The following is a 17,773-nucleotide window of genomic DNA, read 5'->3' as shown; positions in this document are numbered from 1 at the left end:
CTTCCTCTTTGGTGAAAAATAACGCCATTAACACTGCCTGCCAGGACACAGCTAGCAACTTCTGTGTGGGTGTTCCTCTAATACAGCAGACTTGTTTAGATAGCAGAATTACTGATCAGGTTATTAGCCATGCCTTTTAAAGTTTCCCTTTATGTACCTATGAGGGGGAAATAAAGCCTTGATGACAAGATGTATTTCTGAGGTGAGACACGGAGATAAAATAGAGACAAATTTGTTTACTGCACAGATATTCTTTATGTGGTTTGACAGGTGGGATTCATTAGCTCCACAATTTAATGTGGTAAACTCTCCCTGAAGCACGTGTTGTAATCCCTGTGGGATCCTTCATAACTCTGCCTGCTCTGCTTTATCCAACGGAGGGCTGTAATAATATCTAACTGTACTCCATGAGCACATATTTCTTTCTTTCTCTGTTCCTCTGCCTGTTTTCTTGTCTGTATCCTATCTCTCTATTTCATTCACGCACACACACGCGCACGCAAACACACAGCATCGATCACACTATCACAGCTGCCACTCTTGTCTTAGCCATTCTTTACACACTCTCTGTCTGTTTTTCATGTGGTGCTCTGACCCGAGTGCTTGCTCTGCAGGAGGTGCAGCTTTCTTTCTTTGAGTCTTTTACATCTTGTTAGACCCCTTATATCCGTGCGTCACCACAGAGGACCTGTGATCAAATTCTGTTCCTGGTACCTCTGTGTTTAATGTTGCCTGCTTGAGACAGTGTGCCTGTAGGCATGCCAGACCCCTCTCCGTTCCCCCTCGCAGTCCCCCCTCTCCAGGGGGCTTTCGGTCAATCTTTCCACGTCGGTGCATATTGTACAGCACTCGACCGTCTAAGCCCTCATCGCACTGGTTGCTCCCCCCTCAGCCTCACAGCCCCCTAGGCAGCTCCAGGCCTTCACCCTGACTATTGCCTCACAACTCATGACAAGCACATGAGAGAATGGCCATGGCTCAGGTATTAGCTGAAACAAAAAAAAAAAAGGCGGAAAAAAGAGAGTCAAAGGGATAAAGGCGAGCTTGTTGCACTGGTGAAACATTTCCTATTGTGCAGAGGTTATTTCTGCATGTCTGTGTCTAGACATGCACAGCTTGTCTTATCATGTTCCAGGCCAATCATGCCGTAATGTCTAATAATGTATTGAGTGATTGATCCGTTGTGTAAAATTATTAAGCAAAATGTATTTAAACAAAATCATTAATTGAACATATTACAGGTTATTTTAAAATGAACATTTCTATGCATCTCAATGCCATGATCATTAATTTGAATATTTAACATAACTGACCAATCTGATGAATGCTTACATATCTGTACATGTAGGAGTAATGATCTGCACCGATACAACGGATCGGTGACCTCATTATCTGGAAGATGGCAAGATGTGATTATCCACACGAAAGAAATAGTTTGACATTTTATTATTTGCTTTCCTGCCGAGAGTTAGATGAGAAAATTGTTACCACTCTGGTGTCTGAATCTTGTATGATACACTCCTGTGACAGACAAAAGAGCACAAGGTCTCCTTCTTCCCACTTGGTGCTGATGCGGCAGTCTGAGAGCCAGAATCCTGTTATTCAGTATTTTCAGGAGTATTTAGACATTTGTGTCAGATACTGCTTTGGAAAAATATCTGGACTTTCAAGGTGATAAAAAGAAAAAAAAAAAAGTGCTGATGATTTGATGGTGTATGGATGTTTTAAGGTTGAAAGTGAGCTTTGTAAAGAGGCTGTTATGTAAGCATGCTTGAATAATGGCAACCAGCACATGTGTGTTGTATGCAAATGGCAAGGACATTATTATAATTGCATATTCTCTAAGGAATTAATTTGTAGAGTTCCTTTCCTCTATCTCTCCTGCCTCTTTTAACCTTCCTTCTTCCTCATTTCTGTCTCTTAACCTTTGCCTCTCCTCTTTTACTCTGTCTCCTCCTCCCTCTCTTCTGTTTTCTCTCTTGCTCTTGTTCTCACTCGAAGAACTCCCATGACTCAAGTCTCTCCTCTTCTCTCCTCTCCTCTGCTCTTCTCTCCTCTCCGCTCCTCTTCCCCAGTTCTCTCACGCTGTGTTGATAGAAATGGTTAGTTTATTAAAGCGCTGTGTATAGCTCTGTTCATATTATATCACAGCAGTTTCCACAAAGATGTGTTGTAGCCTCTTTCTTTTCCACTGTTCTTTGTCAGTTCAACTTTTGATTAGAGAACAAATTGCTCCCTTACTACATACTCGACTCCCTTTAGGGAACAACACAGGGAACCGCAGTTCCTGCTGGGACCCCTGAGGTCTAGTCTCTTCTCTTCTCTTCTCTTCTCTTCTCTTCTCTTCTCTTCTCTTCTCTTCTCTTCTCTTCTCTTCTCTTCTCCTCTCTTCTCTTCTCTTCTCTTCTCTTCTCTTCTCTTCTCTTCTCTTCTCTTCTCTTCTCTTCTCTTCTCTTCTCTTCTCTTCTCTTCTCTTCTCTTCTCTTCTCCTCTCTTCTCTTCTCTTCTCTTCAATCTGGCAGCAAGGACAACTTAACTTTGAAGCAAGATGAAGAAGAGAATGTGTTAAAATGAGTTTCTGTCTCTCTGTAATCTTCTCTGTTTTCTTTGTTGCTTTGATTGACTATCTCTCCCTCCTGCTGTCCATCCCACAGAGACCTTTGAGGTTCTGATGAGGCAGGCGGAGAATTACACCAACGCTGTGCTCCAAGACTCGTATGGCAACATGGCTGATCAGGCCATGGGCTCCGTGCGGGAACTCTTCACCGACATCAGTCTCTTCCTGCTGGGATCCGAGCTCAACGTTGATGAACTGGTGCAGCGATTCTTTGACGCCCTCTTCCCGCTGGTGTACAATCACCTCATCAACCCAGGCCTCAGCGACATATCTCCAGGCTACGCCGAGTGTGTGAGGACATCAAGCCGTGACGTGAGACCGTTTGGTGGGACACCTGGCCTCCTGGCTGATCAGATAGCTCGCTCTGGGGTCTCTGGGAAACTTCTGCTTCAGGCTTTGCACCTCGGCATCGAGGTCATCAATACCACAGACCACTTACAGCTGAGCCGTGAATGCCGACGGGCCCTGCTCAAGATGCACTACTGTCCTCACTGCCAGGTATGGACGCATGTCTCTGAAGTCAGCTTATTGATCTGAATTAATGCAAGCCTTTACTAGCATCACCGATCACTGATTACTGAAAGTAATATGCTTCACAGGGCTTAACCCAGTCCAAGCCCTGCATGGGCTATTGCCTCAACGTGATGCGGGGCTGTTTGGCGAGCATGGCTGAGATTGACAACCACTGGAGGGAGTTTGTTCGCTCGCTGGAGGGCCTGTCAGCTCGGATGCACGGACCTCAGGATTTGGAGCAAGTACTTCTAGGAGTTCACACGCTGCTTCATGATGCTGTCGGACACGCTCAGAAGAACGGACCCCGCCTCTCAGCACAGGTCAGATCCTCTTGGTGTAGTCGGTGCCGTTATATTGTTATAACTTCACGTGGGCTCAGAGTGAGGCGAAAACCAGTGAATATGATTCTGATAAACTGGAGAATAGATAAAGGATAAAGCGTTCCATTCAGTCCTGAAGCGATTTTTAGTCTGAATTTAAACTGCTGCAGGCTTCACGTCAGAAAGGTACGTAGTGTGTAGACCAAGAATAAATTGCTCGAAATTGGCACATACCACACACAACAACGGGTTAGTCAAGCCAGAGCAGGACAAAACTCTCTTGAAATACATCCATGCGGGCAGCTCTGAGGTGGTCAGGAGCTTAGTAGTGAAACTGCCATACAGAGGAGGATTCAGGCTACTTCCCAGGCTTTGATTCATCTGCCTAAACCAGTCTTTATCCATAAAACCCAAGTAATACATGAAGTTTTTATCTTCATATGTAATTTCTGTCTATATTGATGTTCTGTATTATGAAATGGATGGCAACAGTGTGTTCCTGAGCTTCACTGTCTTTGCTGTACTGATAAAGACACCACAGCTCCATCTAGTGGTTGTCTAGTGTCACTGCTGCTTGGTAAACTGCACATGCAGCATTCAGCAATTGGAGATAATAGGCTTGGCTGCGCTAATGTACTATGTATAAACACCTGTCACCCAGGCATCTAAAATAAAGCGTATTTATCATGCACCAGTACAGCTTAACAAGATTTGCAAAGTCTTAAAAATGCTTGTTTCCTAATTCCATGTTTAGACTAAAATTTGAGTCTCTTTGTGTTGATCGGGTATTAGGTGCACAAACTGTGTGGCCCACCGAGCAGGAGGCCTGCACAGTCAGACAGCAACCAGCACAGCAGCAACAGAGAATTCATCCCTTTTAAAGCTCCTGTCAGAGTGTCAGGGGAGTCGCTCGCTCTCAAGAGAAGGTAAGTGGGTGACAGATGCCAGATGTGTGCATAAAAAGAAGGAAGGGAAGCTCATTTTTCTGTGGTTTTCTGTCTAATTTTTAGTTAATTAAATCTGCAATTAATATGTAAAACACTTTGTTAAACAAGTTAATAAGGCGTGTGTCTGCATGTGGGTGATTATACAGGGACTTTCTGAACAGTCTGCGTTTCTACCGTACATACTACGGCGGCCTGGCGGATCAGCTGTGTGTGAGCGAGCTGGCCTCCGGTGATGGGCACTCCTGCTGGAACGGAACCGACATCGTAAAAAGGTTTGCTTATAAAGAAGTTAATAATAAAGATGACTGACAAATAGAACAAAAACAACACAAAGACCGACATGTCTTAATAAGGTGTAGGGCCATTACGAGCCTGTAGAACAGCTTCAAAGCCCTTTGAAATACATTCTTTGAACTCCACTGGAGGCATGAACACTTTTCCTCCAGAAGATATTTTGTTTTTTAATGATGTTGGTGGAGAGTGATGTCACCCCAAAATCTCCCATCGGTTGAGAACCAGATGACTGCAAAGGTCATAGCATAGAGTCACATCATTTTCATATGCCTCAAAACATTCAGTGACCCCTCGAGCCCAGTATGAATAGATCTGATTTTCCACTGATTTATTCAGTTCAATTCAATTCAGTTTTATTTATATTGCACCAAATCGTAACAGAAGTTATCTCAGGGCACTTTTCACATAGTTCAGGTTTTTCATTCATTGATGTTATGTCAGTGTTTCATATCTGTGTGAAAACACAGTGACATACTACCATACCTCTCTATGAATTTAATTTAAATGTTTAAATGTTAATGAGAATTTAAATGTTAAATGTAGGGTTAACAAAGCAATGTTGAGTAGTACTGAGATGATGCAACTTTTTATAAACTGATTTCAAACATCACACACAAACCTCAATAACATGCATTTTAATATAATCACAGGTGAGTAGAGGAGGTTAGAGCTGCAACAATTAGTTGATTAATTGGTTAGTTGCCAACTAACTTCTGACATTTTGTGGACCAAACAACTAATTAATTAATCAAGGAGATTGACAGATTAATTATTATTGACAGATTAATTGTTAATGAAAATAATTGTTAGTTGCAGCCTCTGAGATGATCTTGCCTTCGTTTTGGATGTGTAGTTCATGAAATTACTTGAAAATACTGCAGCACACACGTGTCTTCCAAGAAGAGGTTTTGCTTTAATTTGGTGCTTTTTAAAAAAAATTTCTCGACTCTGCCAACAGAATATTAGGATGTGGAATCACGTCTGAATTTCTTAGTTTATTAGTTATTGTTAAATAAATGATTGGTGGGGCAGAGATCCAATTTCTGGCTTTAATTAAAAAATCTAAACCGTGGTTCTTCAGCTCAAGACCTAACTGGACAGCAAATTTCATGGAAACCTCATCTTCTGCGGGCAGACAGACAGATAATAAACTATCCAACAGTGGTGAGAGCATGACCTTAGCAGAGGTAATATTACCTAAACGTGCACACATGCTGGGACAATTTCACTTTATTTTCAGTTTGCAGGAAGTCAAAGGTTTTCAGCTCCTGACACATCCTGCTGTATGATCCTGGCATGACTAGAGTGTTTTCACACCGTTTGACCCCGGTCTAATACACACACATACACACACATGCACACCCCCTTCACTTATATACTGCCCCCACAAACAAGCTGACACGGATGTAGAATTCATCTATTAGCTGTTAGTGCTCCCAGACATAGATCTCGGATATGAATGGTTGTGAACTGGAGCAGACAAACTGGCCTCTTTCATAGTATCAGTCAACGGCCTTGTCTCCATTACATCACAGCTCTCTATCTTACCCATGCTGTCATCACTCAAGGACCGCCTCATATATTCTCAGTCTGTGGTTGTTCCTCTTAACTGTCAGCTGCTGTCAGCACTGTTGGAATGGCAGGTGGGCCCGTATTTCAAACTACGGTGATGTTGGAGTTGCCAGTTCTGGTTAGACGGTCCATTGTAAAGGATGACAGCGTTGTTGAGATTGTTTCACAGCTGCTGTGTGAAGGTAAGAAGGAAGGAGGCGAAAAGGGGAAGAAAGGATTTCATAGCAATCTCAGCAACCGGAGAGATTCAGTCTTCTAAAGAATGTGTCGTCTGGTGTTGCTCATCAAAAACGGCATTACTATGGAGACAGAGTATCAAGGTTAAGTTTCATTCTGGCATTGACAATTTACTCTTTTCATCTTTGTTATTTTCCAACATAACACCTCAAGTTTCCATTACAAAGGCAGCAGCCATCTCTAAGAATAGAGATATTTCTTATGTGCTGGATAAAAAGGCAGGCCAGCAGGCTACAGCCTGTCTATCATCTCAGCCAGCAGCCTCTGGGAGATGTTTATGGTCTGTGGAATCTTTTACCCTCCTTCCTCTTTTCTCCTTCCTTTCCTTATTCACACTAACTTTTATTAACAGGGGCTCATTTACCTCAGGTTCACACAGAGGTTTTCATTTTGATTCGCTCATTACCAAAGAAGTAGAAGACGAGAGCTGAGGAATTGAGAGACATTAGGAATCTGGGGAGACAAGGCTCTGAGGAGAACATCGAGCCAAGTCCCTGCAGCTTTGCAGGCTTCCTGCAGATCTACAACCCAGTGTTGCTTTCTATTAGCCTAGAACCATAGATGAGTGGCTGGGAGTCAACACAAGCTGAGACAAAAGCAATAAATAACCTCCTGCCTACAGGTCATAACCCAACATCCACTGAGAGAGAGGGGAATAAAACTCACTGCCGGATGGTGGCTGATTTACAGAAGCTTATTGAGGCCTCAGAGACCTTAAACGATTGGTTCACTTCCTCTGCGTGTGTGTGTGCGTGTGTGTGCGTATGTGTGTGTGTGTGTGTGTGTGCGTGTGCGTGAAACTGTACACATGCCTTTTATAACAGCTCTTTGTATGTTCTGCTGCAGATTGTTTTACGGTCTTAAAGAAGTAGTGAGTTGCACAAGAGCTTTGTCTTATTTAATAAAAAAGGAAGAGCACAAAAACATGACACATGAGCCTGAGATTTAAGGGAGATTTAATGCACGTCCTCATCTGGGTCCCTGGTAAACAAAAAGATAAAGAACAATCAGATAAGATCATAGAGGAAGAACACAAGCAGCTTTCATCTCAGTGTCTATGAATGTAGATGATGGGGTCTCGCTTCAGGGGAGATTTGGTAAACACATTCTTCCTCTCTGTTTGTCTCTCTCTCCATCTCCTGGTTTCTCACTTCCACATTGAGAGAAAGAGAAAAAGAGACTGGACATGGAATATTCCGATAATAATTTTTTGGCATATTGACAGTTTTGTCATCTGTTGTGACAGTGGTTTTTATCTGTAAAAATCCAGCAATGAGTTTCTGTATTGAATTGCAGAAAAGTGCAAGCCGAGGAGGTGTTAATTTGCTCACAGTAAGAATGTGAAAAGATGCTAAATAACTGGGAAAAAAAAGATTCAATTTAAAATACCTGCAGAGCAAACAATATCAGATTTTTTGGTACCAACAGTTTGTATCAAATTCCTTGTCAGATCTGTGCCTTTGTTTACTTATTCTTTAATCAGATATTTAGTCATTTAAAGGGGACATGTCATGCTTTTTGTTATTTTCTACCATTCATATACTGTTATAATGTCAGATGTCTATGTTAAAACATAGTCAGACTTCCAAAACTTGAGGTGAACGTATGTAAAAAAAAAAGCTCCCTTTAAGTCAAAATCCGAGGCTTCAGCCTGTTCTGAACACTCTATTTTCAAAGGTACCCCTGCTTCCTCCTCGTGATAACATCAGATTGCATTCCCACAAACAGCCGTCTGTTGCAAAGCCTTTGTTGCTAAGGTTTTTGCTAAGGTTGTTGCTAAGGTTGCCATGGGTTTTTGTGTTGTCCATTCACATATTTTGGATTGGATTCAGGCACAACATGTACGAATGTATTTGAGTTTATATTTTGTAAAGAACGAGAAAAAGACGTAAAATTCCGACTAATACTGTTTATCTATGTAGCCTCCAGAGCTGGCAGAAGTCTGCCAAGGAGCAGCTTCAAGAGGCTGGCCAGTCAGAACGGAGTGGGCTCATCGGAAAGGGAGCCTTAAAGAGACAGGAGCTAAAACAGCCTGTTTCAGACAGAGGCTAAACTAAGGGGCTGCATAAAAAGCCAGTATTAATAAATAAGAGGTTTTTTTTAACCATAAATCACAGAGATATTCCAGTGGAGCCCCATAATATAAATATAGACCTGAACATGTGAATGATATGTCCCCTTTAAAAACTTAATACATTTTGTATGTATGTACTGTGCTGATAGACGACAATAGTGAGATAACAGGAAACGAGGAGAGCGAGAGAGATGGGGAACATGCAACGAATGGTCCCAGTCTGTCTCCAAACGGGCGTTGTGGTTCATGGTTGGCATCTGAAAACCATGGGCCACCAGGGTGCCCCACTTTTGCTTCTTTTGTTAAATGAAAAAAGGGTTTTGTCTAAGAAAATATTTATATTTCTTGAAGGAAGGTATCAAAAAGTATTGTTTTGGTATCTGTGCTGAAACTCAGGTATTGTATTGGTAATACTATCAAAATATTTTAACAATACAACAATACCCAACCCAACCCTGGTGTGCAGGTTTAAGGGGTGTGGTGATTGCTATGCCTTCATCTTCATCACACTGAAAGAAAAATTAAAACGTTAATGTTGATTGATGACGCTGGACAGACGGAAGAATAAACCGTAAAATAGTTTTAACATCCCTCAAATTGGTGCTCCTATTTGGTTGGAGAGGCTGTTCCCCTCTGGGCAGAAAGGTTAAGACATTCCCACATGCTTTCTCCATCCGTCATGGATACACACACACACACACACACACACACTCACACACTGAAGGAATGGCAATCTGCCATGAGCCGCCTCCTTTCTATGAGCACACACACATACACTCACATAGCAGTTATAGTGGCAAAAAGAATGAATCCAGCACTAGTTCCACCAACCATTTTTTTTTCTCTCTGTTGGAGTAACTGACTGACAAAATTGCATCAGTCATGGGAAGAGTTTATAGGGATCCTCAGGTGCCACACATTAAAATTCGGTTTGACACCTGGTCTTCAAACTTATATGTGAGCATGTGCAAGGTAGCAAATCCATTTTGGAATGTATTTTATTATTAAAAAAAGGTCATTTTTCCCCTGTTCTTTTCCCATTTTCTCTGCCAATGGGACACAACAACCAGGAGTTATAGCCTTGCTAAAAAGCTACAGCCCCAACAAGCACGATAGTCTGATGTTTAATTCATGATTACCTCCTCTGGTGGAGACTCTGCTTTAATTCATCCCCACCTGCAGTCTGTCTCACGGCTGCCAACACACACCAGGTGTTTGGCGGTGTGTTTATATTTTCAAAGTGCCTTTTTCTAATTGAGTACAACAGTTTTTTTATTTTTACGATAATAAGGCAACTGACCTTGCATGCTGTTGGAATTAAACACGGAGGGATGAATGCTACAGTATGTAGCTAAAAGATGCTTGAAGACATGTGGGCAGATTTGTGCCTGGTCTTTCGTTTTAATAGGCCAGCCCTCATGCTGGAGTGGCTGTCTGAGCGTTGACCTTTGACCTTTCCCGTGTCTTTGCTGCCCGCATAATCCTGAAGAGGTTAATCACATGGTAATAAGAGCCCTAGTGTCGTAGTGCAGGCCTCTTCACAATGTGTGGATGGTTAGCAGAGGAAAGGATTGATTCTGTAAATGTAGGTCTATTATTCCCTCATATTGTATTATATTCTTTTGTATTTCATTCCTCATACATCTATTTCTTCATTTGCCTTTCATCATTTGTCTCATTTTCTCTTCCATCCCCCCACTAGACGTGAAGCTCAGGTGATTTGCCTTGGCTTAACTGAAATGACAGCTTTTAAGCTCTGCTAATAGGAATCCACTGAAGAAGCATCAAGAGCTTAGGTTACCCCAGCCTGCTCTGGGAGCATACTTCCTCATTTGAGGGTTGTCTGAGCCATGCCACAAAATCCACACAGTGCTGCTATCAGGAGACAGCATGTGTTGAATATTAAGATATCGCACTGCTTCCTGACCTTTTCAGCTTGTGACCACTTTAAATGAAGCAATGTCACAATGGTTGCATGTGTCTCAAAGTTGGGGACAGTTAGCTAAAGAGTAATTTTCTCTTTCAGAAATGATTCAGTTGAGTTGTTTTTAGAGGTGTGAGGAGGTGAAATTATTCAGTAATTAAGAAGGAAGAAGCAAAGATTTAAGCAAAGTCTGAAAGTTACATATTCATGTTGCTGAAATATATTTTTCTTTTCTTTGCTGTTAGTCATCTCATGACCCCTGACCTCATACCTTGCATCCCCCTGCAGGGGTCCTGACCTCCATGTTGGGAACCACTGAAATATAGTATGTATATTTCAGAATATATGTCAAACTAGATGTACATTAAGTGCAGACCTCAAATAAACAAAATATCACAGCTGGTTATCTTTGTAACAGTTCACATATCAATGCCTACTCTTCAGCCATTAATAAACCTGCTGGCCAAGCCTTCGCATGGCATTCAGTAATGACTGTGCTCATTGCAGTTGTAAATCTAAATGCTTGTGCTTCAGGCCTGATTTAGTGCTGTTGTAGCTTTATTTGACCAGCAGGTGGAGCTCTGCACTTTAGGTTACACTCACATCAGAAACACGCCAGAATGCTGATCACTCCTCTGCCTCTTTGCATCAGTTTTGATGATGTATGCCACAGAGTGGTGTTTCTTATCCGTGTTGTCCCTGACAGTGACAGACAGAGAGTGGAATTTAAATGATAAACTGATTCACTGCAGAACATCAAGTCTCACCGCCTCCTCTTGCATTCGTTTGCGGTGATGAACTGACCTAATTTCGAACGGAAAGGAATAACCTTTTAAACATGCACTGTCAAATATATTATGCATAGCTGTCCTCTTAGTCACTCGCATGCGAGAAAGTTAGGAGTTGTTTCCCTCCATCCCATGAAAAAAACAACTTAAAATAAATGTGGTATAGAGTCCCCAGTACCTCAAAGACTACTAACTGTTCATAAAGTTGAATATAGCTGTAGTTTTTTTCCTCTCTATTCCTGCCTGAGAACCAAAAGAGTAATTTACTGTCTTGTCCTGGACTATAAACAAAAATTTGTAGTTTTTATGTCGACTCATTCTACGTCTTAATGGAGACAAACACTAAAAACAAATTAACTAAAAGCAACAAACAGACAATCCACTTGAAACATTCATAAAGGTACGCATGCTAAAATTAGACAAGAGGACGGCAGAGGTGGGTGTGCAGATTTGGATGGTTTTGATTGAGAGGGGAGAAAGATGAGAGGCAGAGGAAGAGGAGAGGGGACGTTCTTGAAGAGCTCCTCTGTATTGCGACAGCTGGCTACTGCAGATAACCACAAAACCACTGGAGCACTTGAGGTCTGGGTGCTGCATGGATAGAGTTCCACTCCAACATGACCTTATATCCTGCCTGGGTTTAGACGCAGGGCTTGGTCAGAGTACCACATCCTGACGATTATCCCAAGTGACAGAATCAAGAACTCTGTCTGGCTGACTAAATTGAGTTCATAAGTCCCTCTTGTATGCGCACATGGATGTGTGTGTGAGTGTCTGTCTACTTTAGTCCCCCCATTCTCAAATTATGCATGATTGCTCTGAACAGATGAATTTTCAATCTAGCTCTCTGGAAAAGAGAGATTTCAGTTATTTGTGCTCAGATATTATCCCCGTTGTTGCTGCAGTACTGTTGGCCTCAGCCAGCGAGACCACTGTGAGACAGTAAATTTCTGAGCCGGCTGGCTGGAGGTAGTGCATGCATACATGTGTGTGTCTGTCTCATCCCATTCATTTTTCAGTGAGTCCACTCCCTTTTGCTTCTCGAGCACAGATTCTCCCCACCAAGAGCTGGAAATGTGCCTCCAGCATCTGGAGCAGATTGTGACCCTGCAGTGCGCCAGGTAGCAGGACATTAACAGCCAAGGCCTTATTGTCCACTGATGAGCTGTCAGAGCACACCCTCACCCTTGTGTGATATCAGCCTCCATCTACCGTCGAGGAGACACACACCCGGTCCCTGCGGAGCACTCTTCCTCTTTACCTCAGATATAAATCAGAGGCCGCTGAAACCGAGGAACAAAGAGTTTGAAAAAATGTGAAGTTAATGCACATAAAAGCAGGAGCAGAGGTGCAAGTCTTTGGTGAGAAAGACCACTATGTGAGCAGGATCTATTTGCTTTGTCATAAAAGGCTGTTAAAGACTCAGAGATGCTGACAGAAAAGTCCTGCCATGTGATTTAATCACAAGGACGCAGCAATATTGTTTTGATCACAAAAACGGTTTCTCACAGTGCTTAGCAGGAATAGTGCAGCACTACAGACCAGTGAACAACAGACTAATAGAGCAATTTCAGTAATGGGCATCTACAATAAAGCTCCTGATATTTATTTTCTTGTTTTGCTTTGTGTATGGAGAGAGGAGAGTGCATTCCCTTAAGTATTTTTCTCTGTTAATTGAAACAACCATAAGGTTGGGATGAATACAGAATGAAAGCTCAATGTTGAATTCAGCGTTTTTCTGCTGTAGCTCTAAGCATGTTTGCATGAGTTTGAGCTGTGCACCGTCTCACCAAGGGCGCCTTATTTCATATCGACTTTATGACTGCACATGGACCATAGCCATGTTGAGTTCTGCTCCAGAAGAGACTTAATTTCTCTTTCACAGGAGTGTGGTTGGAAACAAAGACTCTCATATCTTTGTATCATTGTCTTGGTTTATCTCACAGCTGCAGGCTTTTAACAATGTGTGAGGTACCTTCTGTTCTTTTGATTTTCCACTCATTTGTTAACTAAACATGCTTCCCATTTACCGCCACAAAGTGAAAAATGTAGTAGTCATTAAGTATTCATTACCTGTGCAATTTGTTTCTTCTTTATGCACTTTTAGCCTGGAGAATATTCTGAATGTGTAGGTAGTTCGAATTTGGAGTATTGACAGTTTTAGAAGGCAACCTTTATGCTGCTCAGTGTTTTATTATTTATTGCTTCACAACAAATGTTATAGCCAGCAAATCTGCAATCTGCACTTTCATATTTTCTTTAAATATTACAAGGCAGTATCATTTCCTTATCAAAAAATCCTGACAGACATTGGGGGTCTAGTTTGTCTTTATCAGGGAGTTTGTACCCACAGAAGACTCAGCACCTCTTTATAAGTGGAAACCTACCTTTTAACTCCTGACCTAAGCTGAAAGTGAGGTGTGAATATGCTCTCATTAATCTCACCTCCCACAGTAAAAGGCCTGAGTCTGGAGGCTCCCTGAGAATTAATCTAAATAGCTCTTTCATTTTCACTGACGCAAACACACATGTCTCCAGCAACAATGTGGCACACTGCGGGATGCCCTGAGACCAGACTTTGCTCTCTTATCATTGTCCCTGTAATGTTGTCCTGCAGTTTCTATGGAAACCAAACCGGCCTTATTAAAAAAAAAAAAGTTTCACCTTCTCTGAGTCTGCCCTTTACCTGACAGCCAAGATAAACGAGCAGGGTCCTGGGAGGAAGGCAACACAAACATGCATCTCTGCTCAGTGGCCCGTGCTCATTGGCTCTCTGCTGGAAGCCCTTATTTACCTTAATGCTGGGAGGTGGTTGGGAACGGGGTAGGCTTGAGGAGGAGGAGTAGCTGGTGAAAGGTGTGTGTGTGTGTGAGAGAGGGGGAATTGTGATTACTCACAAAACCTCCCATCAACAACCTTGAGCCACGCTGCAACAAAAGAAGCAAAAGAGGCAAACAACTCTTTCTGTCCCCCGTAATGCACGTGGGCCAGATGATGTCATATGTCACCTTCAGCTAATGAAGGTGATGATGACATGCATGAGCGCCGCATACGTTCACCATCTGCTCGGTTCCACCACGGTGGAGCTGCTGCTCCCCACAATGCTGCAGAGAGGAGTCGAGGCACGTCCGTACCACAAGTAGTAGTGTCCCTTGGCGCGTGTGAAAGACCGCTGCCTGCATCCTGATGACTCGCCTCGAGTTTAATCATACCTTCACACCGCAAGCGACTAAATTGACTAGTCTCTGAGGCCACTTATTTTATATCACCTCAACAACCGGGACGAGGCGACTCACATATCAGTGATCATCTGCAAAAAAATCATCACACACATCTTAACTTACAGCCTGTCATATAGCCTGTCAGCAGCCAAACATATGCTAATGTTGATACAGTAAATTATGTGTTGGTTCACCTGCTGGTTTTATTTACATGTTGAGTATTATTTTATTTTTCTGTTTCCCTGTGGTTTAAGTAAAGGAGAGCAGGCTGTGGCTGAATGTCATGGTAGAGAAAGACCTCAAGAAGATATAAATGTGTATATATATATATATATATATATTAAGATATAAAAGGTGGAAAATAGTTGTCTGCTAGAAATTAGTCTACAGATTTATACACTGTAATTACATTATCTACAATATGTAAAAAACTTTTGAATCATTTATGTATTTTGATTCATATCCTCGAGGGAATTAGGTTGTTGCAGTAACAGCAGACCTAACATTTCAATAATTTATGATGTGAGATATTTAAAGAAATACGAGTCCCTTTCAAGTAAGAAGACCAGTGTTTCAAATGTATAGACCAGAGTGAAGCTAGGTGGGAAACAGGGCTGCAACTAATGATCATTTTCATTATCAATTCATCTGCTGATTATTTCCTCAATCTATACATTATTTAGTCTTTAAAATGTCAAATATTTGTGAAAAATGCCCTTTATAAGATGCAAGAGACCAATGTGACATCTTCACATTGTTTGTTTTGTCCAACCAACAGTCCAAAACCTAAAGCTATTTAGTTTATAATGATATAAAAAACAAAAAGCAGCAATTTTGTTTAGAAGCTGGAAGGAAAGAGGCATTTTTGCTTGAAAAATGATTTATTGATTAATCTTGATTCTACAAGATTATCTGAATTGTTAATTTTCTGGCAAATTTACTTATTGCTCACTCAACTAATTAAATGGAGCCTCGTGGTAGTTCAGGCACGGAAGCCAGTTAATTGTCACGTGTTCCATACACCCATCAATTATATATGTCCACGGCCTATTTCTCCTAATAGGTGATCTATATGAACATTGGGCTCTTATTCAGTCTGCCTTAACCGATGCTGAGTTCTGCCTTCGCTGCTACACAGCGACCTGCTTAGATTTGTTCCAGAGTGTCACATGAGCATGTCAGATCCTGTTCTGTTTGTCATTTACGGTTTGTAGTTATACTCTACACAGATTTTAAAATGTGTTTAAAATAGACAAAACTATTGATTTTAAACAAAATTACTGTTCGCCTTTTGTTTTGGCTTGTCAGTGGTCATTGTCCTGTTTTATTCTGAGAAGCGATAAATTATAGATCAGTTGATTTGTTTATTTAATTTTCTTGTCAGAACATTCTGTGTATTTGGACATCACTACATTTTATTTCATAATATGTATGGCTGGTTTCAGTCTTTTTATTTAGTGCTCGTGCTAATACGTCAGTGAGAACGCTCAGATTGATTACACTGAAGGGAAGAGAAAGCTACAGCCACTGTGATGTAGCTACAGGTTATGAAAGTTTTGATTGACAGGTGCTTGACTCCAGCTGTTGAGTAGAGTGTAAAAGGCGTGCATTGGTGACTGAAGATGATCTTTAGATAACATCAGATGACCTTTGAGATCAACTGAAACTATCGGTCTCCACGGGGATACTCTCCTCCTCTTGTCATGTCTTGACACTTGTTTTTCTTCCTCTCTCTCTCTCTCTCTCTCTCTCTCTCTCTCTCTCTCTCTCTTTCTCTTCTGTCTTCTCTCTTCCTTGTGTCTGTGGTGAGTGGAGTTTCTGTGAGTTGGCAGCCTGTATCTGATCTTGAGGTAATTTACTGGTAGCGATAAGGAAGTGGTGCACACAGTCTTTCGTTATAGTCCTTTCTGACAGGGCAATCTGAGGCCTATAGAGACTAAATTGGAGGAAAATTTTCACTCTAGATAGAAGGGAAACATGCAAGGTTATTATTATACAAATTCAATAAACTGAAATTGAGCAGGGAAACAATCACCGATGACTGCTGCTAGTTTAATTTTTAGTGATGTGCTTATTCCAAGGACATTTGGAGAGGAAATAACTGCAGAGTAATAGCAGGAGCAAAAAAAAAATTTCTTGTTTGCTAATGAGATGGCCGAGACCTTGGCCACAGCAAGAAATGAGTGCTTATTAATGCAACTTTGGTTATTCAGTTAATCCTGACTTTTAATTTTGTTGTTGACTATATAGCACATTTTGTTTACACGAGAAAGACACAGAGACTTTGACTTGTTTGCGTTTGCCCATACAAGCTGGCATTAGCTTATATGTGCATACTAAATGCAGTACATGCGTGTATGCGTGTGTGTGTGTGTGTATGTTGAGTCCAGGTTTGCCCAGCGGAGCTTTTTTTTTCTCTCAGGCAGGCCAGGCAGACCAGGGTCAATGCCTCAGGGTATCTTAGAGAAATGCTTCTCTGCTGTGGGATAGAAGAAATATGAAAGAGACCCTAAATCAAGACACAGAGCCCCATGAATCATGTCAGCGGCAGAGCTGAAGAAGAGGGATGGGACCATCTGTAGCAGCATATGAATGGCTAACTGACTCACAGTGCTGTTGACACAAGCTGAAGAAGTGTTAAGAGGTTGTGAAGATTAGCGCTGCTGCTCACTGCATAGCCTGGAAACCTGCTTCAGTCAAACATGAGCAAATCCAAATATGTTGTATGCTCCATTCGTCACTCTGACGTTTTACAGAATTGCGCGGGGCAACGTTCTTTTTTTTTGTGTGTTATAAAAATAAGTTGAAATCTCATTACAACACATTGGTGATGTCTAAATCTAATCTGTGCTGCTTGAATTGTTTATCAGCGTCTTCCTGAGGTTTCTCCCTTTTCTCTGTTTTAAGCTTTTTTTAATGTGTTGAGTGATGTGCAAGATGCCCCACAGAATGATTCAGAAGGTCTTTTGTGCTTCTGAGATATGGGTTGTTTTTCACATAATTTTTAAAATTTCATTTAATTAGTTTTTACTTTTTAAATTTCGTTAACTTTTAGGGTTTCATTGTAAATGTATTTCCTGTTTTTATTGCTCCTGTTTTCAGTCTTTTAGCAACACTAATGTTCTCTTGAAATATGTGTTGGTTCCAGTGGCGGCTGGTGACTCAAAAAATTGGGGAGGACAGGAGGAAAACCAACATGGAATCTTACAACAAACTGCATCAAACTATATCATTGTCCCGTCTGATGAAATCGGAGGGGTGGGGGG

The 17,773-nt window shown here is 41.6% G+C and overlaps 1 protein-coding gene across 1 annotated transcript in view; it reads left to right on the top strand.

Moving 5' to 3' along the window:
- gpc5a (glypican 5a) overlaps positions 1-17,773 on the top strand; it is a 119,611-nt gene that overhangs the window by 23,645 nt on the left and 78,193 nt on the right. The window contains exons 3-6 of the mRNA XM_044351974.1: positions 2,655-3,115; positions 3,217-3,450; positions 4,243-4,376; positions 4,544-4,669. Coding sequence (XP_044207909.1) covers positions 2,655-3,115; positions 3,217-3,450; positions 4,243-4,376; positions 4,544-4,669 — 955 coding nt within the window. The remainder of the gene's footprint in view (positions 1-2,654; positions 3,116-3,216; positions 3,451-4,242; positions 4,377-4,543; positions 4,670-17,773) is intronic.

The sequence above is a fragment of the Thunnus albacares genome, chromosome 1 (genome assembly GCF_914725855.1).
Source record: "Thunnus albacares chromosome 1, fThuAlb1.1, whole genome shotgun sequence".
Lineage (NCBI taxonomy): Eukaryota > Metazoa > Chordata > Actinopteri > Scombriformes > Scombridae > Thunnus > Thunnus albacares.
Note: the sequence above shows the minus strand (reverse complement) of the source record. Positions and strands in the feature narration are given on the sequence as shown.